Source organism: Zerene cesonia, chromosome 20 (assembly GCF_012273895.1).
Source record: "Zerene cesonia ecotype Mississippi chromosome 20, Zerene_cesonia_1.1, whole genome shotgun sequence".
In the NCBI taxonomy this organism is placed as follows: domain Eukaryota; kingdom Metazoa; phylum Arthropoda; class Insecta; order Lepidoptera; family Pieridae; genus Zerene; species Zerene cesonia.
Window position 1 is genome coordinate 9,784,983 of NC_052121.1, and position 23,136 is coordinate 9,808,118.

A 23,136-nucleotide genomic window follows, 5' to 3' on the forward strand; every position below is an offset into this window, starting at 1 on the left:
TGTAAGTGTGGATGGATGTATGGATGTTTGTTACTCTCACGCGCACAGCTTATCGTATCTTATATATATGTGTGAAATTTAGTATAGAGATGCACGATATTTTAACCCGAATATCACGCGAGAGACGCCGCGGGTTACAGCTAGTCGAACAATTATTGTACAAACGGGTTTTACAACTTTACGGCGACATGTATAATCCGGCCAAATTAGAAAGAAAAATAGGAACGAAATTACAATAATTTGCATCCGGCTGAAAATTGATTAAATATTGATAAAAAATAATTCAATTTGAAATAACAAATTACCCACCACTGACGGGTGGGAATATTTGATTTTGTAATTTGCAGCTCTTATTCTTTTAAGTGAGTTCAAAAATTTAAGCTTTTGGCATAGATGCAAAGGTATCGTTGAAAATTGTACTCTATAGTAAACCCCATAGGGTTGAATGTATGAGTAAATTAAAATCACAATAAAATTCCAAACCAAATTTTAGTTTAGGTCTATGTTTCTTGTGTGTAAGCACTATTAGTTGTAAAAAAACACGTTTCTGGCGGGAACGACGCCCACCATTGGTACTTGAAATTAGACAAGGAGGTAAAAAGAAATAAATACATTTTGTGTGACTGACGAATAAAATAAGTTTTGTTCAGATTTACGATTCCAACACGAGCGCATCCGCGGGCTTTTATTTGTATCTACTATAATATAGATTTTCTATTGAGTAAACGTCACTTTGAATAATAGCCCTTATTAATATAATCTATGTGTGATTAAATAGATACATAGGTACCTAGTACCTAGTTAACTGTCCGCCAATTATATTAAATACTTCCGAAAACGAACAATCATACAATTTATTTATAATCAGATATTTTACGTCTTTTTTTAAATCGGTAAAAGAGAGAGAGAAGTAGAAGAGAGAGTCGGACTCGCGATGCAAATAAAGGTTTCTTCAGGTTACTTTATGTTGCAAAAAAATTTGGGCACCCATCGAGTTTATGACCATGCCAATCATATCCTTTTATTAATTGTTATTGTACAAACAGAAATAACTTTTCAACTGTCTTCGTCAACCTGGAAACTGACAGACAGGTGGACAGCGAAAAAGATTAGTGACTCCAAACAAACAAACAAACTCATCAGCTTTTAATATCATTAACTAGTATGCCGTTAAAACTTTTTCTAGAAACTTCTTTCAAGTATGAAAAACGATGAGCACCATAAAACCTATTGTCATTTTAAAGTCTTTAATATTGTTAATCAACATATTTGATTATTTTATATTTTAGAAAATTTTACTTTTTTGCTTAGTAATGTTAAAACATTAATTTTTATTTTGTATACAATGTCGTTTCGTGTGCACCAACTAGTGATTACTTCTCGGTTAATATTAAGGACAAATCATATTGCGGTGAGTCAATTATTTTTTGTTATTATTCCCTGATATAAACTGATTTCCCTGTGATAAATTAGCATAAAACACATGTAAACTCCGAAATCCTCTAAAACAACAACATAACTACAATCAGCTACAACTTTGTTTTATAGAACCTAAATCATATAAATTAATGGCAAATAATTTTTGCATTTTTAATTTTTTCCAGAATTGCAGAAGAATTAATGAATTATTACCAAGAAGTTATTCTAGTTATTCGAAGTCGGAGACTTTTTTAAGCGGGACAAATGCGAACTTTCTGGAAGCTCAATATTTGGAATGGTCAAAATCCAAGGGATCTGTGGATTCGGTAAATAAATGTGCATCTTATTTGATACTTTTATTGTGGGAGTCGAGTACGCCTCGGCATAGATTGGGCCAGCTATCACCGGGGAAATACCACACCCCAGACCAGAAAACGGGCGTGAAATAGTGGCATGCCATTGTGTTTCGTGCGGTGAGTGAGGGATCCGGAGAACCGTCTCCTTTTCCTTACCCACCCCAGTCCATTCCTTCTTTACAGTAGTCAATCTTTTCCTTTTCTATTACCCTTTAAAAGCGGGTATTGCGAATGTTCATGGGCAGTTGTGATCGCTTACCATCACGCGAACCACCAGCTCAGTTGCCCGCTATGATAAAAAAAACTAAAATTTGGGAATCTTGAGGCTTGTAGAATAACGCACAAAATAGTTTAAAAAATACCATTAATGTAATGAGATAAAGATATTTAACTTATTAATTTACTACTAATTAGTTAAATACATTTTTGTTATATTGTTTCAGTCGTGGGACGGCCTCTACGAAAGCATAAATAGTCCTAAATTACAAATAGACGAGTTTCAGGATGATTTCAGTCCCAAAACTGCCAGTGAGTGTGGCTTGAAATATAAAACCGTCAAAAGTATTTAGGATTTAACTAACACAGATACTACACAAAATAAATTAATAAATAAAAAAAAAATATTATCATGAATTTAATAATAATTCTGAATCTTACCTTCTAACCAGTTAACTTAAGGTAGTCATAGCGATCACATGGTGCATTTACATTTTACACCTAATCACACAATCCTACTTATATTATAAATGTGAAAGTTTGTAAGAATGTGTGTGTGTGTTTATTGCTCTTTCACGCAAAAACTGCTGAACCGATTGCAATGAAATTTGGTACGTAGATAGCTGGACAACTGGCATAACATATGGGCAACTTTTTATCCCGATATTCCTACGGACGGACGGATACGGACTTACGCTTGTGAAACCGCGGGGCGCAGCTAGTAGACAGTATACTTGTAGATTGAAAATTTAATTTAAAACTAAGGAATAAGATCGCACCAAATACTTTGAATCCATAAATTTTATATTATCACATGACACTTGTATTAAAATAAGAAATATAAAGCTTAAAGATATTACATTCAGAACCGAAGACTTCGAAAGAAACGGATACAGCTGTAAGACATAAGATTAAACTGCACTTGGCTGTACAAAACTTAATAAGGAGTTATCAGGTGAGGATTTAATATGTGATAATGGTATACCACTAATAATTCGAATTTCGTATGAAAGAAAAATATTATTTGTATATTTTCATGCAAAGTTCTAACCGATATAAATGCTTTTTAATATTATTTGAATAATATATGAATGGTGACTTTTTTATGTGACGTACTAAAAGCACAATGAATACGGAAAAAAGGTCAAAGTTAAAACGACTGTCTAGTTATAAAATTCTTTTTCTTGCCATCGTTTGTTATCGTTGCCATGATCATAAAGCTAGGTTTCACCAAGACTATCTGTTGTGTTACCATAAGTCACTATAAAATTACACATCTCCCGTAACTTTTATCTACTGAAATTGTTTCAGTAGACTGTTGATATAACTATGATGATAACAGAGATGAGGGTATTGATGGGGATGTGATGAATTCACAATCAATATTATTATTGATGGTGGATGATGATGCTAGGATAAGGATCATGACGATAATAATCATAAAGCAAGGGTTATCGTGACAGGCGCGCGGTCACCTCCTCTCGAAGACGGACCCACTCGGGCTGACGATGGGCGCGCGGTGGGTTCTGAACATGCAGAGCGCTCCGCTCGACCTGATGGGCGTGAACTGCAAGATCATTGCCAGGGAACTGGGCACTATACTAGGTAAATTCTAGTGCTGTTTCACAGATTGTGGGTAAATTGTGTTTGGTTTTCAGAAATGGGTTTATGTTTGGGTTTCAAAAGATCTTTGTAAGTTTGTTGAAATATCAGATCTTAGTAAATTCTGTTGGTATTTCAAAAAATCTTGTCTTGTAATTGTAAATATTGTCGTTAATTTTGTAAGTCTCGGTATATCGTTTATATGTATGGCATTCCATATGATGTCGGTAAATTTAACTCGAAAGTATTTTTCCGAATTGTGTATGTAATATATATTATGAAGTTGTCGTCCTTAAAATATGTTTATTGAAATCGGTATTCAATGATTTCGTTGCTTGATTGGCAAATATGATTAATTAATAATTTCTTATACATAATTGATCTTTTACGAAACCGAAAATCGGGTTGGTCGTTACTGAATTATCTAATTTGCATCTTTCTTATCGGTATGACAAAATTTCATGTAATTTAATGTTACAGGAGAGGAACACATGGACATGGAATTTGAACTACCTCCACGTACATTTATCGGGGGCAAGGAACTTACTTTAACATTAAGGTGAATTTAAATATACACTACAAATATACACACAAAACAATTAATGATGTATGATTATAAACTTAAGGATAAAGATATAAGGTTGACACTATTTTAACAATATTAAAGAAATGGACACAGACTGATCGACTAAATTTATATGCTAATTATTTCCAATTCACCAGCACAATATGTTCATGACAAATTAAGTCTAAACGAGTCGGTTATGTACAAAGATGTAGGTGAAGCTAATTAAAGCGTGTCATTGTAAATTCGTATCGTTCTTATTTTCAAACATGTTAAAAATATGCATATGTCACCGTTAGATTGTAAAGATCGTTAGATTACAATCTATCTAGCGAGATTGTAAACTATCGATAGATTGTGAACCGTATCATTATGATTGCAATTTGACTCATTATTCTTCGCTATATTGTAATCTACCGAAGTGAAACCGTTAAATTACAATCTGTCCCGCGTCAAATTGTCAACTGTCTGCAAGTTCTTCCTGATTGGTCGGTCTCATTGTAAGAGTGACCAATGTCCCCGTAGAGTTAGAAATGAATTAGATAACCTAACCTTACCTAACCTAGTCATATTTTTTACGTCTTGATTTGATCGTTCTATACTTCCCTGGCTTTGCGGATATCTTGCTCTTTCATTAACTATTCTACAAGCAGGCCGTATTTATTCGAAAGATATAAGTTATTTTCAAGACAAAATCATTTTATAATCGCGAAAACATAGTTGTTTACATTCGACAACTAACGAAATAACAAACAAATATGGCGTGTGGCCGGGGTGGCGGGGGCACATACCGTTCAACCAATCAGCGCGCGAGTTGCATTCTCTCCTTTCACAATTTGACCGCTTCCCATCGATAGATTACAATCAAGCGAAAAATGATGCGTTAAATTGCAATCATAATGATACGGTTCACAATCTATCGATAGTTTACAATCTTACTAGATAGATTGTAATATAACGATGTTTACAATCTTACGGTGACACATACACACAATACACTCCTCACCGTCCACTTACACACATGGAGAGAATGGGCGGGCGCTCGCCTGCATAGCGATTACGATAGTAATTTTTTCAAGTCTCTCCCACCGGCTTTCCTGCCAACTCCCGTAACATACGGCATGTGGGCAGAGGCAATTCTACAACGCTAATTTTCAACCATGCCTTAAAGCTACTTTGTAAATAACATTGATAGGTCATTTTTGTCGAACAAAAAAAATTAGGTAATGACTTCGATGACTATGATGTTGTTAAGGATGATTGTGATGATGATGATGATGACGATGATGACGATGACGATATTCACAGGGAAATAATAAACCGCCTAGAGAACGTGTACTGCTCCTCGATAGGCGTTGAGTACATGCACCTGTACAGTCCGGATGCGCTGCAGTTCATCAGAGAGCGGATGGAACTACCCGGCGTGCTGGAAAAGACTGTCGATGAGAAGCGTCTCATCATGAGAAGACTAACTAAGGCCGTTTTGTTAGTATATATGTAGTATTTTCCTGTGTGTGATACGCGAGCATTATAAATGTAGATATTAAAATTTTTTAACGGATTTTAAATGCGATTTATTCCTTTTTTTATTTAACCTGACGTTTCGAATAGTTTGCAGCGAGCATAGTGTCGAAGAGAATTATGTTATAAAAAAACCTTTTTTAAAATCCGTTAAAAAGTCTTTTGTATTTCTGTATTCCATTCCTAATTGATCTTCTGAGAAAATATAGGGTAACTAACATATTTATTGTTGCCTCACATAATGTTTTTACCGACGCTACAAAAAACAATTGTCCATTTATTGATATTTTCATCAGCTTAGAGAAATACTTCGCAACCAAGTGGCCAGCGGAAAAGCGGTTCGGTCTCGAAGGTGGTGAGAGCATGATCGTGATGCTTGAGGAAATTGTCGACACAAGCACTAAGCTCGGTGTGGAGTCTATTGTTATGGCTATGCAACATAGAGGTATTATCATGGAATACCCGTAATGTAGGGCGTAGCAAATAATAGGTTAATAAGACAATATCAGATAGACTTCAAAATAAAAATCCAATACTCTCGGAAATTTAATACAAGTTTTACATAAACGATGACACCCATAGAATCTTAACTGATCTGTTTCAAAGGATCCAACGCACTTTATTGTTGTGGTAGCAGATATCTTGCTATTTATTGTAGACATTAAATACATCAAACCTCTCCGTCGGTTTGTTTCAGGTCGTCTCAATATGTTAGTGAATGTGTGTCGCAAACAATTGACGGACATTTTTGCGCAGTTCAAGCCAATGGAACCTAAGGAACCTGTGCGTATTCAACTACAATATTTAACTAATTCTAAATTAAGCCTTATATTAACCTTATACATCTTTGTGGCTTCAGGGTTCTGGAGACATTAAGTACCATTTGGGGACGTACATACATCGATTTATACGCAAAACCAATAAATACATTAAGGTGTCTATGAGTTGTAATCCCTCGCACTTGGAGGTCGTGTCTCCAGTTGTGATTGGGAAGACGAGGGCTGAACAGCACTTTAAGGGTGATAATAATGGTGATAAAGTAAGTGCTATGTATCAAAATTCTTTAAATATGTATACGAAATTTATATTGTATTAATTCTTATAATGGGCCACTTTACTTCGATCTTCTATGTGTAATTTTTTTTTTCAAAAAATTGTTTTATTTCCTTAGTATGTGGCTGTGCAGACTGTTTGTAAAGTTTTTTTTTTATATTATGTTTTTCTGGTCTAATTTTATCATGATAAAATAAAATCTTTACAAACTAAACGTATTATGATTCGATTCGTTATTTTACTCATTTAAACATCTCCTCCACATATATGTTTTTGAATGCATATCAATAGTAAAAAATAGGTACATAGCAATAGTAGAAATAGCAATATTTAGGCGCCCAGCTCTTATAGTTGGACAAACGGGGTTTGAAAAGGATCAATTCTTCTGCAGGTGATGGCAATAGTTATGCACGGAGATGCTGCTTTCAGCGGTCAGGGTGTGGTCTACGAGACCATGCACCTATCTGAACTGCCGGCCTTCACCACACACGGGTCTATACACATTGTGTGCAACAACCAGATCGGGTACACGACGGATCCAAGATTCGCGAGGAGCTCACCTTATTGCTCTGGTATAATACGTTCTGTTTCAAATTTTGTAGCGGCAAAGTTTCGTGATTTTAAGTAATCTTCAGAAAACCTGCAACATATTCTTTGCAATTGTAATTAAACTTGGGTAAGACTCTTCGAAAAGTTTAAACTGATGATAAAATTTTTCCAATCAATTCACCTTAATGCTACACCTTGTCAGCTAGTTCAGTAATACATTAGAAAATGTTCATAACTGTCAAATCCATTAATTTGCTGCTTAGCTGAATTTTTTTTATGTTTGTAAGCAACATTCCCAGAATTGCCATTATTTCCTAAAACTCCTGGGGTTTGAAGTAATCCTGAATATCCATACAAATAGTTACTATAGGATCATGCGCAACAACATGATCCTTGAGTAACGTGATGCACCCAATACACCGCCCACTCAGACGTCGCGAAGTGCGTGAACGCGCCCGTGCTGCACGTGAACGGCGACGACCCGGAGGCGGTGGCGCACGTGGCGCGGCTGGCGATCGAGTACCGTTGCCGCTTCAAGCGCGACGTCGTGCTCGACCTCGTGTGCTACCGCCGCTTCGGCCACAGCGAGGAGGACGAGCCCATGTTCACGCAGCCCTTCATGTACAAGAAGATACGCTCCATGCGCACTAGTGAGAACTCTGCCTCCTTAACACCATAACGACGTTGGTGGTTACGTGTCCGAGCAGTTAATATGGAAATGTATGTCCGACATCCTACATATGTAATGTTCCTTCACCTTGCGATGGTTTTGCCACGTCGATAATTTGGACATTTCGATATTAACTGTTATTGGGCAAGTTCGTAAGGTACCACACCACCAGCGCTTGCTATCAGGTGACCCATCAGCTGGTTGCCCAATTGCGAAAAATAAAAAAAAAATTATAAAAATTGAAAAATGACAAAAATTAAAAAAAAAAAGATTGAACTTGTTATTACACATTCTTTCAGAGTAATGCAGGCTATGTAGTTAAATATATTCTGGAGGTTGGATATATTTTGCAGTTGATCAAATATACGGAGAAAAGTTGAAAGCGGAGGGTGTGGTCAGTGATGCAGATATTAAGGGTTGGGAGAAGGAATACATGGACACTTTGAATAAGCACTTCGAACTCGCTAAAAAGGTCACCAAATTGAGTATCATGGACTGGATTGACACGCCCTGGACTGGGTTCTTTGAAGCTCGGGACCCAAAGAAGGTATATTACTGGAATACAATTTCGATATAGTTCTGAAATGTGTACGTTAAAAATAATAGTTAAGTTCAAAGGTAAAATCCTTCACGGTCGTCTTTTTATATATTTTTTCTCTGAAATTAGTTTTTTTAAAAAGTATGTGAAGAATAAATAAATCAGACAATGATTTTAGATGGCTTGCCAATGGTTCTGTCTGAATTCAGTCAACAATCATCTCATATCAATTATTGCTTCTTATCATTGTCCCTAACAATACACAAGAGACCATATTATCATATTTTTAGATCGAAGACACGGGTATATCTGAAACAACAATATCGACCATATCAAAGCACTTCTGCAAACCGCCAGAGCCGTGGGCCTTCGAAGTGCATAAAGGAATAAATAGAATATTGCAGAACAGGGAAAAAATGGTGAGCAAATTCAATTCATTCAAAAACAAAACGCTATCTTTTTAATATAGATTTGCGAATTTAATGAAATTAAAAATAAATGGTCGTTTATTGTGTTGGACTTAATAAATAAGATTGCAACTGCAAAAGCGGAACCAATCCATTCCCTGTGTCCTATTTTACTTTGGTAATATTAGGAATTCGAATTTTTTTATGTGAAGATATCCTACTTCCTACTATATATAATTCTAGCTGTTCGCCCCGGCTTTGCTCGGGGTACATATATAGCCTATGTCACTCAGCGAAGTTGCAGCTTTCTATTGATGAAAGAATTTTTAAAATCGGTCCAGTAGTTATTGAGTTTATCCATTACATACAAACAAACAAACAAACATACAAATTATTCCTCTATATAATGTTAGTGTAGATTATAAATGCGAAAGTTTGTAAGGATGTGCGTGCGTTTGTTGCTCTTTCACGCAAAGACTACTGAACCGATTGCAATGAAATTTGGTACGTAGATAGCTGGACAACTGGAATAACATATAGGTAACTTTTTATCCCGATATTCCTACGGGATACGGAATTACGCGGGTGAAACCTAGTTAGTTTTACAATAACGTGCCGAGTAACAAAAAAATCTTAATTTTAAACCGGGTGCTGGCAAAAGCATATGAATGATAGTTTTATATTTCGCAATTCTGTGAAGGTAAAAGAAGGTATAGCTGATTGGGCCATGGGTGAAGCTTTGGCATATGGTTCGTTATTGAGGGACAAAATACACATCAGATTTACTGGCGAAGACGTGGAGAGGGGCACCATGGCTCACAGGTTCAGTATAATACAACCCATTCCGATGGTTTCTGAACAATAATTCTTCTCCATCCTTCTTCTGTCTGGTTGATTCATAATTTTTTGTCCTAAACCCTTATAACTTAAACTCTTGACTATTTCAACGATAAGTTATGAAATTATATTTTAATTATTTTTGTTACAAAACCTCATTTTTATATAATCAGATTTTATTTTACAATTTACCATCTTTTACTATTAAACCCCAAAATAGTGTCCATTATAAGATAAAGAATAGATTTTATTTTATTCCTTTGAATTTCTATTACATATATAGAACACTTTACAAAGAAATTATCCCACTAATATTATAAACGAAAGTAGTTTATCTACCAGTATAACACATGAGCTGTTTAGTACTTGCTCTTGCGTCAGTTGTGTATTGCACAGCTAGTATCACACTAATATTAAAATATTATAATGCGAAACTTTGTTTGTTTGGATATTTGGCCGTCGATCACGCTGTAACTCCTGAACGGATTTTAATAAAATTTGGTATACAAACAGAGCATGAGCTGACTTGGGTGATAGGATACTTTATATCCCGATTAAATGCTCACTTGGGATAAAACAGGAATCCTGATATCCGGGCGGAGCCGGGACGAGCGTCTAGTTAATAATATTGTCATCAGAAGCTAGTAAATAATTGCAGGCATCACGTGTACCACCATCAAGGTGTGGACGGCGCGACGCACCGCGTGCTCGACACGCTCTACCCGGACCAGTCGCACTACAGCCTGCATAACAGCTCGCTGTCCGAGTTTGGTTTGTTCTGGAAACTTTTTGGCGATGAAAGGTCTAGACTGTTGTTTTGTGGGTTTGAATTGAAGTTTAAAAGTTTTAGGGCTGTTATGAAGCCAACTCTTTCATTTAATTTTGCAGTATTTCAACGTAAGTAAAATGTATGTAAGTATGTAATGTATTTTATAGTTAGGATTGTTTCCAATCATGTGTCGAAATTATATTTATTTTTTTCTTTGTGTCGGAATTGTCTTCGATTCCGGAGTATGAAAATAATCGTAGTGTATTTTTATTGTAAAATTTTGTTTTTACAAGGACAGTACCTAGTTGAAATAATCTAAACACGGCTCAAGTCACGTTTTCACAATACATTTCCAGGGATCCTAGGTTTCGAAGTAGGCTATTCCTACTCGAGTCCACATCTGCTGACCATCTGGGAGGCTCAGTATGGAGACTTCGCAGACACGGCGCAACCCGTCTTTGATACGTTTATCGTGAACGGGGAGAGCAAGTGGGTGTGCCAGTCGGGGCTCGTGGTGCAACTGCCTCATGGGATAGACGGAGCTGTAAGTGTGGTGGTTTTTATAAGGTCTAGTTGGATTAGGTGGAAATACATTTAAGCTTAAGACACAAATCGCTTAATTTACAGGATATACGTTGATATAGACTCTAGGTCAATTTAAAGTCTATGTTAAAAAAGTGTTAACAATAAATATGAGCAGTATACACGAGATAATATATAACTTACATACAAGAAACACCAACTCATAGTCAAACTTTATTTATTCAATTAGACTTCTTATAGAAGCACTTTTGAAAAGTCATAACGCAGTTTAAATAAAAACTATCATATCAATTCACACAAATTTTACACTATTGGTGTTATTAGAGAGGAGCCGTAAGCCGTAAGCCGTAAGACGTGCACGATACAATGAAAAATCCAAGTTTTAATAAATCAAAGTTATCAGTGATCCCAAGTTATTTCCTATCTCAGGGTCCGGAACATTCATCCGCGCGAGTGGAGCGCTACCTTCAGCAGGCTGATGATGACGAGGACAATATTCCAGATCTCGATGATAAGGAAATGGCGTGTTAGTTTATTTCAATTACTGATTCAAATAAAAAACACTTGGGTGAGGTGGGCCAGTACAGTTAAGGTAAGGGAGAGATGAGTTGAGAGAATGTGCCATTTTCCATTTGATTTATATTTTCACTGTGTTTCTTAACATAATTCTAGTAAACACCATGTCATTTCAATAACCATATTCCAGTTCTAATAGACGAGAAAGGTATTATTTCCTTTTGCAGTAATCGCAAGCCGATTTTTATAATTCCTTTCTTCTTTCTTCCTATATACAATTGAAACATGATGGCACTTGCTTTTGGTTTTTGTAAATTTTTAGTTATATATATTTTTAATACAAATATGACTTGCAACTTGCGCCTTTCAAGTATTTTTATTCAGTCCATTTTCATATTTATAATTTCTTCAGTGAAGCAATTAAGAGCTGCGAACTGGATAGTGGCTAACGTGACGTCACCAGCTAACTACTTCCACCTGATACGGCGACAGATCGCGATGCCATTCCGCAAGCCGGTCATACTGATGACGCCCAAAGTGGGCCTGAAACATCCCTTTTATCGCTCGCCGTTTAAGGACTTCTTACCTGGGACCTCCTTTCAGAGGTTTAGTATTGAAAGATCGTCGTCTTTGAATTTATTGTCGTTTCTATAAACCACCACCACTTTTATCACCACCATCCTCATCATCAGCTATTTCAACATAGTACTTCATACCTACCTCCTAGTTTATAGTATTACTACACACAGTGTGTTGTCGTGATCACTCTTTAGTGATAAGACCACCTTTGTTGTGTTGGTCTATAAGACTTTTTTTATTTTTAAGTATCTAAATCGATCTGCTGCCTGCAACTTATTGACAGCACCATAGCTTTTTGATTAAAATTTGTTGCTAGGAAATGCTTACCGCTATATACTTTAAAAGTTTGATTCTTGGACATGTCGCATTTCCACACACTATTTATCTTCACATATTGGAGCAGCGGTTTCTGTGTTTATTGACAGAACCGTTAAATTTACCTTCTAATATAGCTCATCTAATATCCAGGGCAATAGGCGACACCGGACCAGCAAGCCAAAACCCAAAAAATGTGAAAAAACTGATTTTCTGTTCTGGAAAAGTCGCTATCATAATAACCGACTTGCTGAAAGAGAAGAAGTTACAAGACAAAATAGCCGTATGCCGCATAGAGCAATTGTACCCGTTCCCATACGATCTGGTGCTGAAGGAGTTCTGCAAGTACGACAAGGCCAATGTGTTCTTCTGCCAGGAGGAGCATAAGAACCAGGGACCTTGGCTCTTTGCCAAAGTACGTTTGGAGAACTTGTTTGGGAAGAAGATTGGGTTAGCGTTGCATTTCAGCTAATATGTTTGATATTTACGCCTTTTTATTCGTATTTATTATGAGTATGACACTGGGTAGGTGGTTCAAAATTAAAACGGTAGAATTTAGCGTCAATTCATTTATTTTTATTTATTTTTTTGTTATGTTTCGTGTACCATATAATTATATACCCATGTTTTAAAAGGAATCAGCGTCTCATTAAAAGTGCCAACTCCTATTATATTTTTCGCTTACATTGCCATGGCAACTATTTTTTATAACTTTTATTTGTTATAATAATAATTATAGGTGCATTTCCCGACCATCCAGCCCCGCTTCAGCGACTGGAATCAAATGGATGCATGCCAAGGAACTGACCGATCTTAAAAATAAAATTGTGGAGCTGTAAATCGTATTGTGTGCACATCGTTGTTTATTAAACGATTGTTTATTTCTTGTTTTTTTTTTTCTTAATACATTTTCGTTATGTAGGTATTTATGTATAGCCCTAATATTATCCTTGACGTTGCAGTTGTGTCATTTTGGTTCAATTATCATTAATGACTGAAGTATTCTTCCTCAAATAAGCTATTAATCTATAATTCCCTAAAAATGATTTAATAATACCTCCTTTCTCGAAAACCTACACTAACAATCCATGTCCATTAAAGATGAATTTCTTAGATAGGTTTTGCCTAAAGTTATCAGTCTAATTACGCATTCTTTCATTATTTATTTATGTATTTCGGCAGTCATCATGACTATGCAGATATCAATATATAGTAAAGTAGGTACTTACGTATGACACACGTGGATTATGATATAACTAAATTCTAAGAATGAGTAATACAAACATTTTGTTTTATCATTTTGTTTATCTGAGAAATGTCTGCAAGATAATTTTCCTTCTATTGTATGTTGCTTTTTCCCCCGCCCCTGCTTATAATTAAATAGCCCATAGTTAAAGGTCTTATTATAGCCTTTCGAAGATTTCAGAGATATATGTTCATGTTCTATAACGAAGATATATTTTGCTTTCGAATCAAATTATTTCAATTACCAAGGAAAAGTTCCAAAAATATGTGCCCTTTTTACGAATACATGCTGGTGATAGATGGTCAGAGAAGACCAGGCCAGATCAGAGTAATAAGGTCTATTCTAGATCTAGAAACATAAAAGGGACCCTAAAAACATACTCCTATAAACATATAGGTATGTTAATGTCAAATTATTTCTCTTCATAATAGAGATGCCAGCCATCTTATACCTTATTTGGCTGCTTTAGTAGGAGTCGGGTTTCTATAACGGTTTATAGACTAGTTACATTCTAAAATTCTATTATGAATAAAGATTTTTGAATTTCCATTTAATAAGCCTTCAAATGTGCTATAACTTTTTATAAATCAATCAGGATCTCGCACTCAGGAATCACAGAACGGCGAAAGAAATTTTAAACCAGTCCAGCAGTTCCTGAGATTAGTGCGTTCAAACTAAAATCGGTTCACTCAGTCGAAAGTTCTGAGATAACACAAAAAAAACAGTCGAATTGATATCTTCCTCCTTTCCTTTGAAGTCAGTTGTAAATAATAATATGTTATGTACTTTTTCTTATTATAAATAAGGTGTTTAAGCGTAATTTATCATGAGAATATAATAAAAAAAATCTTTTCCCACCATTCTTTATTTAACATGAAGTGCTATAAAAGCACTCCAATAACAGTGTATAAATAAAATACATTGTATCAAATAATTCATTCTTAACCTACACAATAAATAATAATCTAATTAAAACTTATGACTATTTTATTACAAAATATTCTATGTTATCTTAATCTTCTTTTTTCTCTTTTATATCGATACTTTCTTCTTTTCTTGAAGGATATATAAAGAAGAAGGAAAGTTGAAATGCAAACAACGCAAAGATTAGTAAGTTTTGTATCTGCAAAAAAAAAAAAATACATTATACTATACTATTTAGTAATGTGTTATCTGTGCCTGTAGTTTTATTAAAAAAAAATCAAAGCACTACGGAACCTTAGGAATTATAAATTTTCATCTAATTTCTAAATAACTATCGACTTTTAAAATGGTTGGTTCGATTTTCAAAAAATATCTAATCCTTTGTAGATAGATACGTCAAATCAAATAATATTCTGTTAGGATAAAGATTACAGTTGCAGGAAATAAATTAAAATATAAGAGAGTTTTAGTAAAAAATATATAAAATAAAAACACATAGGCTGCGAATAGATAAATTTTCGTTGTCTACGTTAAACATGTGGACAATATTTGTTCTATAAATCCAACTCATATTTTAAATGTGAAAGTTTGTAAGGATGTGTGTGTGTTTGTTGCTCTTTCACTCAAAATCTACGGAACCGATTGCAATGAAATTTGGTACATAGACAGCTGGACAACTGGAATAACATATAGGCAACTTTATATCCCGATATTCCTACGGGATACGGACTTACGCGGGTGAAAGCGCGGGGCGCAGCTAGTACTTCATAAGGCTTTGTAATAACTAATTAAATACGTATTTATTGCATCAACTTACCGCAAGCATCTGATTGTTCAGAATGATGGCGTGAAGCAACCACGAGAAACAAACGACCGTGCCTGACAGGATAATGGGGAAAGGCATGCCTTCCGTGCATTTGTTCTTGATTACATCTTTCTGTAAAATAACATTGAGGAATTGTATACTTTATTCTTGCAGAATATTAGGACATTTAAGGTAATTAGGTGTGTCTAGATGTAGTTTAGCGTTAGAAATACTTAATTTTAAAATATATCTAGGCTAAAATAGAACGCTTTATTTTGCAAAATAAAAAATTAATATTGAGAATTAGCTTTAAATATATTGAATAATGAAATATCATTAAGTAACTTTTTATTTTGATAATCCTTTTTTTTATTTGAAAGCTGGCGCCTTTTCGTAAATTTAATGTTCTTCATTATGGAAACGAATTCTGAATAAAGCATTTTGTAGAGCTGCCTAGGCCCTAGAGAGACCAATAGACGCTCAAAGGCTTTTTCAATGTGAAATGTAAACTGCACTTTATTTGGACATCATCATGAATCATAGTTTTTCGAGACGTACCTTTTTATATTCCTAATACACAAAACCTAACGCAGATTATTTTATTTTCATTCTTATATCTCCTTTTTTAATAGCAGATAAAGAATAGATAAGATAATTGTCTATGAATTATGTTTTATCAAATAGGGATTTCCGTCTATGCTGCCAGTAATATGAATTGTAACATAAAAAAAGCTAAAGAAATTATATCTCATTTTGTGCAACTTATTATATTTATCACTTCATCATCTTCAGCGCAAGGATCTTCTACCAATCAACAAGTCCTCTACCAACCACAAGTCTCTAGACTTGGCGGACTTTAAACCCCATGGACATGTTATTAATATATTGCAGTAATTGCAAACAAACTTCAAAACAATGTGGGAATCAAGCATGCTTCGGCACTAATTGAACAAGCTCGCACCAGGGAAGGTATAAATCGATTTATGATTGGGTCCGATTAACTTTTACAGAAATATTACTCACCAAACCATACAGTGATTGTCCGATCATGAACATCATAAAAGTCATCATAAAAATACCAAATCTGTGGCCCACCAGCTCAGGATTCTCAAGCTGGGTGTAAATGATCACAACGGCACTTATTACGCAAGCAACCCCGATTTTCTTCCACATCGGAGCCGGGTTCTGTTCATATTTGGCATATACAGAAAGGTATCCTACATTCAACACTAAACCGAAGAAATTCACTTGTACCATGGAGGGATCTTTGAGAATCAACCCATAATTCAAATTGAGAACACTCCTACAAAAACAAGAAAACGGAAAATTGTTAAACTTTTACATACATATAACAATTACTATTTAGACCGCACAAGTATCAAAACTGTTTAACAAGAGCGCCGCTGTTTGTTTTTGTTAGAAAAGCAGAGGCGTTCTGTATTACATTACTACATAGTATAAAACAGACTTTCTCTGTCCCTATGTATGCTTAAATCTTTAAAACTACGCAACGGATTTTGATTAGGTTTTTTAATAGATAGAGTGATTCAAGAGGGAGGTATATAATATGTATAATGACATCTATTGGACTACTCCGAATTAACGCGAGCAAATCCGCGGGTAAAAGCTAGTACTATTATATAAATACTGTAATATTTTTTTATTATATATGATGTATTTTGTATACTTATATCTATATTTAAGAGCGCCAAAACCCCTCTGTAGTGTGATTTGTGTTCAATTAGACGATTTGACGAAATTTCATTACAATAATTAGTTGTCCTATTCATCGATGTTCCTATAATAGACTAAACTATACAACTTTTGGCTTTAGTATAAATGAGAATTTTACAGAAGCTGAGCATTCCGAGATAAATTAGAACATATTAATAAACTAGCATTCCGCCCGCGGCTTTGCCCGCGTAGTCGCGGGTAAGATAGATCCGGGGTGTTACCGGCGATGTTCCCGTTTCCGTGAGATTTCCTGGATAAAAACTATCCTATGTCCTTTCTCGGATCTAAAACTATCTCTGTACCAAATTTCAACATAATCGGTTTAGCAGTTCTTGAGTTATAAATAGTGTAACTAACACGACTTTCTTTTATATATATATAGATGTACTTACATGATTAGACCAAAGAGGAATGGCATAATATCATTGCCCTTAGTACTCTTCTGTTTGTAGATATCCCAGCACATAAATACACCAGAGAACATTTGCAGCATAGTCACGGTTTCTGCCGTTGTAGCCACAATGTGCTTGTATGGTTGGAGTAAATTCGATAGGGTTTCCATTTTAGAAAATTGATGCACCTAGGTTAATTTAAACACTAACACTTTATAACTAACCTATAAAATATCGTTTAACACACGTATCTGACGTGACACGACTGTCTTTGACTAGAGACTCTGTCTGAATGTAATCAAAGCAATCAACTAGTTACTGATATCCATGTATCAAGTACCTAATGTATAGATTGTAGATATATCCAATAATAACCGATTCTTATTAATATATGCCTCCGACAGAAACTTTATCTTCCATCAAATGTAATTTGATAATATTATGTGACTCACATTACGCTATATCTATGGATAAACACGTATACATAATATATAAACGTGCGTAACTTATAATGATAAGAGATAGGTTTGTTTTCGTTTCCTTCACCTATCCCAGACCATTCCTTAATTCTCGTCATGATTCCTTTCTTTCTCTAAGCACGCATCGCATTTGCAGGGGCTCTATCCCTATGTATGTATATGGGCCTATACTGATCTTTCGCCTTTAGGCGCACCAACAGCTCAGTTGACCATATAATTTAGACTATTTATTCCGTTTCAATGATTAAAAGATCATATAGTCATCATCACAGAGGTAATTTACTTAATTAATAGATACTTATCAAACTAGGAGGGATGTTATAAAATATCTAAAAACCTGCTTATCTAAGTTTTGTAGAGTTCTATAGCCAAAGTAAAAATCTTATTAAATTTGGTTTATTCACTAAGATTTCGCCGTCCACCTTTCTGACAGATCAACCGTCAGTCGTGCTACTGTTACTACTACTACTACTTACTGATTGGTATTCATGCGAAGTATTTTTAGGTTCTTTGCGTTATCACTTACCCTTAAGTAGTTTTAAATTGAAGGTGATTCATTTGTAAAAAAAAATATTATAAAATTATAAGCAGTAATACAACGACAACTACTAGGCAAAATATAACCTTTTTACAGCACTTATGTACCTATTTCCGAGATTATAAATAATATATTATCCACATTTTTTTATTCTTTCTATTTCTACCAGTACCAACCTTAATTTTATCTACGCCTTTCCAAATTTAAATATGCCGCTTAAGTTTTTTTTATTTCCTGGTTTCAGCAATAACAAAATACAAACAAAATTTATACATTAAAACTGTCGGGCTAACAACAAAAAGTTAACAGTTATTAAATTAAACTGGAGTCTAATTGTAATAATATATAGGAAAACTCACTGAGTTTGTGGCGAGTAACTGAAAATACTCATAATGCATACTAATTCATTGTTATCGTTTACAGGTTTGCAATTTTGCATAATAATTATTATTATCAAAAAGACAATGTAATTTAAAAAGCAGCAGATATATAAATACCCACTGTTTGCGTTGCTACGCTGACGCAAAAATTACGTAGTTATAAGTCTGACCAATTACCAAAATTGGTTGTATATTGGATAGCCAACGACAAACGAGCCGCCTGGTGTAAAACGCCGCCCATAAGTATCCACTACGTAAGAAAATTATCGTGTTGCCGTCCCCAAAGGCTTGCGGGCTTAAGTTACCTATACACTATTAAGGAAAATACACTTAAATTTAGGAAGGTTTTTTAACAAATAATTGGAGGTAATAAAACACACTTTTTTTGGTTTAACTTTAATAAAACAATTGTTATTTCACAGCAGAGTCATTACATGAAATATATTAATAATTGAGTATACAAAATCTCACCACATGGAAATGTTAGAAACGGGAATGTAGCTTTTTTAACCTAGTGGTGTGCGTGTGAACCAAATTTGCTCGAATCATATTCGACATTCTATTTTCAAACCTTTCAACTTACATTCGATTATTCCATTTTTTTTTATTTGTTGCCAGCACCATTTTTTATTGAAATATAATCTCGGCCTAATATTCCTAACGATTAAAGTAATATTCTCATCATACAAATTACATTTGATCTTTATTTGCTTCAAATATTAGTTTTTTAGTTTTTATACAGATGTCATTGATCTTCAATTTACATATTTTATAAATATGATGATGATCCACAAACGGAAAGAGTTTGTTAGATCAATCATAATTTCGTGAATGGCAAGTTTTATTCTCATCACATAGAAAATAAAATGTGATTTAAAAAAAATCTTTCTATACACATAAATATATTTCAAAAAGCTATTGATAAAATAATATATAGGAACTGTTTGCAATTAATCACTGAACCTATAATCTTATTTACATATATTAAATCGTATTTAATACAAAACCCGTATAGGGTAATAAAAATGCTATTTTGATATCGGATCACTAAAGCTAAGCAAAAAGGTTGATAACAAAAGATCTAATAAAAATAATATTTCTAGCCTTTAGCTTAGCTTTAGCGAAGTCATGATAGATAATACATATTAACATATACTTACTATGAACAAACTTATTCTTAACATCACTTTTGTACATTAATCTGCTTTTTTCGCCTTTTTCTTCTCTTCTTTCGGCTTGGAAGGGTAAATTACGAACAGTGCCAACTGCACTGTACAAAGGCTGAAAGCCACTGAGTTTTGGAGCTGAAAAAAAAAAATTGCATACATTTGATACAGCGCCACCTAGTTGCGACTAAGCAAAACTCTCGCTACTCTAGAAACTTAGTTGACCTTTTGCAGGGAAAAAGGGGTTTCCTCAACCAGTCCACAAAAATGATGAGCTGTTTGGCCCTGATGGATGATATCGGAAAGTACCAATGTTCAGTTTTAGTAGCAAAAACATTTCATATAAAATATAAACAAACTTCAAAACATCAACAAATTAAAATCAACAATTGTTATTGCGACGTTTAATATTTCAAATTAACGGAAATTGTCGAAGTTACGTATTTATATATATTATCAATAAATGTGTTAAGACCTTGATAAAACTACTATTAACGCACTAATGTCTCACGGTGACAAATCATAATTACAATTAATTTAAAATTGATTATCAATATAATTTAATATCTTCCGTCACACGCAATGCGTTCAAAAATATGTTTACTTATAGTATAACATTGTTACATTATAGTTAATTTTTAGTTTTTTAGCATTGAAATGCTTTATAAATGAGAAATTTGAAAGAATAGACATAGAGAAGATTGCTTCGCGTTCTGTTCAATTCGGAGTAGGTAAATAGATGATATCTTACATACAAACATTCCTCTTAAATCATTCTATCAATGAAAGAACTCCATCAAAATCTCTTGTGTAGTTTTATAGATCTAAACATACATATCATAGGGATAGACGCGGGAAGCGACTTAGCTTCCTGTTTTATCCATTTAATCGGGTACCAAATTTCATCAAAATCCGTTCAGTATTTTCAGCGTGATTGGCGGATAAACTCAAACTCAAACATTTATTTATTCAATTAGACTTCTTATAGAAGCACTTTCGAATCGTCATTTTATACAGTTTTAACATTTACCACCGGTTCGGAGAGCAGTTTCCACAGAGATTAGCCGGCAAATAATCCTGTAGTGGCTCTTATGAAATAAAATCAATTTTACATTTTAGTTCTACATATAATAATTAATACCGGAAATTGTGGCACATTTTGGGGGAGGCCTATGTCCAGCAGTGGACTAATTCGGGCTGAATGGATGGATGGATGGATGGAATATGTGATATGTACATAACAATGATGGCAAAGAAAACATCTAAACAAACAAATATTTATAATATCAATAAGATGTGAGTTAGCTATAATATTAAATATACTAACACCAAGTGATGCACCATGAAGATCAAGGTTGTATGTAAGTATGTAAACACTCACCACCAAAATGGAGTTATTCAAGATGATGCCATACAGCAGCCACATGAAGGTCACGATGGAGCCGGAGAAGATAATCGGGAAGGGCATGCCCTCAGTGCTCTTGTTTTTGATAATTGTTTTCTGGAAATATATGTTTGTATCCTATTAATATCATAAATGCGAAAGTTTGTAAGTATGGATGTATGGATGTTTGTTACTCTTTCACGTAAAAACTACTGAACCAATTGCAATGAAATTTGGTACGTAGACAGCTGGATAACTGGAATAACATATAGGCAACTTTTTATCGCGATATTTCTACGGGATACGGACTTACGCGGGTGAAACCGCGGGGCACAGCTAGTAAGTAATAATAATTTGAGAAATTTTGAAAGAATAGAACGAGGAGGGATCGGGATCCGTGATCCCGGGTGGCCGAGAGTGGCTACGGTTTGACAAGAAGACGCAGGTTCGAATCCCGCCTCGTGAAAAAAATGTTTTCTATTTTTCTTCAAATTTCTTGCGCGGGTGAAACCGCAGGGCGCAGCTAGTCAAATATATGTTTCAATTATAACGCGTGCTAACTTTATACTATCGCTTGTTGAGCGAAATAGATATTTGAATTCTACACGCTGTGGGACTTAGTATTAAAAAAACTTTATAGTCAACATTGACGCATTGTAATTTTATCTGAATACTAGCTGCGCCCCGCGGTTTCACCCGCGCAAGTCCGTATCCCGTAGAAATATCGGGATAAAAAGTTGCCTATATGTTATTCCAGTTGTCCAGCCGTCTACGCACCAAAATTTCCTTGCAATCGGTTCAGTAGTTTTTGCGTGACAGAGCAACAAACACACACACATGCTTACAAGCTTTCGCATTTATAATATTAGTAGGATAGGATTACAGTGAAATGTTACAGTTTCGCAAAACAGAATGCAAATGCGAGTAGAATGACATGACTTGAAAAAACATCGTCAGCATTGAACGCAATTTTTCTACTTTACAAATCTTTAAAAAAAGAACACGGTAATAAATAAAAAATAAAATTGTATTTGTTATAATAATAAATAATGGAATAATAATATCCATAGCTCTTCTGTACTCAAAGGGAAAAACGGGGCCCTATTACTATGAATACCCAGTCTGTTTGTCAGTCTGTCCGCCCGTCCGTCTGTAACCACGTTTTATCTCATGAACTGTGATAATGATTTGAAATTTTCAAATGGTGTATTTCTTTTGTGTGTCTGTATATTTGAAAAATCAAGGGTAAGCAACAGTTGGCAGTGTAATCATTTGGTGATCTTTTTTCTTCAGTATCGTAATTCAGACTCGCACTTGACCGATTTTATTTCCCGAACATGCAAAAACATAATAGTTTATACTTGGGCGATAGCAAGCCATGGTATTTATGAATATTTTAATCATAATATATCATATCTTAAAACCCACAAATAAAATCTGAGTCGTGGCTTAAAAATTATCTAATGCAGACTGTGAAATTAATTCAGGAATACACTTGGTAATAATATATAATATACGTGGTACCCCATGTAGAAAAGTAGCTAATAGTCTTTTAACACGGGTAGCACGCGAACAAAACCGCAGCATCCAGCTCACACAGCATACTCACCAGATCAAGCAGAGGCGCCGAGAT

General features: G+C 34.6%; 3 protein-coding genes across 3 annotated transcripts in view; 1 reads left to right on the forward strand and 2 right to left on the reverse strand.

Moving 5' to 3' along the window:
- The first annotated feature begins 1,345 nt into the window (after positions 1 to 1,345).
- On the forward strand, positions 1,346 to 13,314 carry LOC119834888 (2-oxoglutarate dehydrogenase, mitochondrial-like). Its single transcript, XM_038359407.1, has 21 exons — positions 1,346 to 1,411; positions 1,605 to 1,745; positions 2,219 to 2,303; positions 2,858 to 2,946; positions 3,455 to 3,596; positions 4,074 to 4,152; positions 5,467 to 5,643; positions 5,976 to 6,124; positions 6,377 to 6,462; positions 6,539 to 6,718; positions 7,124 to 7,304; positions 7,713 to 7,931; positions 8,305 to 8,498; positions 8,780 to 8,908; positions 9,597 to 9,718; positions 10,392 to 10,504; positions 10,859 to 11,046; positions 11,475 to 11,571; positions 11,974 to 12,166; positions 12,609 to 12,905; positions 13,195 to 13,314. The coding sequence occupies exons 1-21, from the start codon at positions 1,346 to 1,348 to the stop codon at positions 13,292 to 13,294; spliced, it is 3,027 nt and encodes a 1,008-aa protein (XP_038215335.1). The 3' UTR covers positions 13,295 to 13,314.
- Positions 13,315 to 14,588: 1,274 nt separating this feature from the next.
- Positions 14,589 to 17,851, reverse strand: LOC119835200 (sugar transporter SWEET1-like). The gene is made up of 4 exons (XM_038359899.1): positions 17,557 to 17,851; positions 16,454 to 16,733; positions 15,443 to 15,562; positions 14,589 to 14,824 (listed from the first exon to the last, which is right to left on the reverse strand). Exons 1-4 carry the CDS (start codon positions 17,724 to 17,726, stop codon positions 14,714 to 14,716), a joined length of 681 nt encoding a protein of 226 aa, XP_038215827.1. The 5' UTR covers positions 17,727 to 17,851; the 3' UTR covers positions 14,589 to 14,713.
- A 1,491-nt stretch (positions 17,852 to 19,342) lies between these two features.
- Positions 19,343 to 23,136, reverse strand: part of LOC119834889 (sugar transporter SWEET1-like) — a 10,187-nt gene continuing 6,393 nt past the window's right edge. The window contains exons 3-5 of the mRNA XM_038359408.1: positions 23,113 to 23,134; positions 21,501 to 21,620; positions 19,343 to 20,257 (exon numbers count right to left, since the gene is read on the reverse strand). Of these exons, the coding sequence (XP_038215336.1) occupies positions 20,150 to 20,257; positions 21,501 to 21,620; positions 23,113 to 23,134 (250 nt within the window). The 3' untranslated portion in view covers positions 19,343 to 20,149. The remainder of the gene's footprint in view (positions 20,258 to 21,500; positions 21,621 to 23,112; positions 23,135 to 23,136) is intronic.

Excerpts from the sequence above, each read along its gene's own strand:
- LOC119835200 (XM_038359899.1), bottom strand. The coding sequence starts at position 17,726 with ATGGAAACCCTATCGAATTTACTCCAACCATACAAGCACATTGTGGCT. Across the intron at positions 16,734-17,556 it reads TTCCTCTTTGGTCTAATCAT|GAGTGTTCTCAATTTGAATT; the intron begins GTAAGTACATCT and ends TTGTTTTTGTAG. Across the intron at positions 15,563-16,453 it reads GACAATCACTGTATGGTTTG|AAAGATGTAATCAAGAACAA; the intron begins GTGAGTAATATT and ends GTTATTTTACAG.
- LOC119834888 (XM_038359407.1), top strand. The coding sequence starts at position 1,346 with ATGTCGTTTCGTGTGCACCAACTAGTGATTACTTCTCGGTTAATATTA. Across the intron at positions 1,746-2,218 it reads CCAAGGGATCTGTGGATTCG|TCGTGGGACGGCCTCTACGA; the intron begins GTAAATAAATGT and ends ATATTGTTTCAG. Across the intron at positions 9,719-10,391 it reads AGGGGCACCATGGCTCACAG|GCATCACGTGTACCACCATC; the intron begins GTTCAGTATAAT and ends AAATAATTGCAG.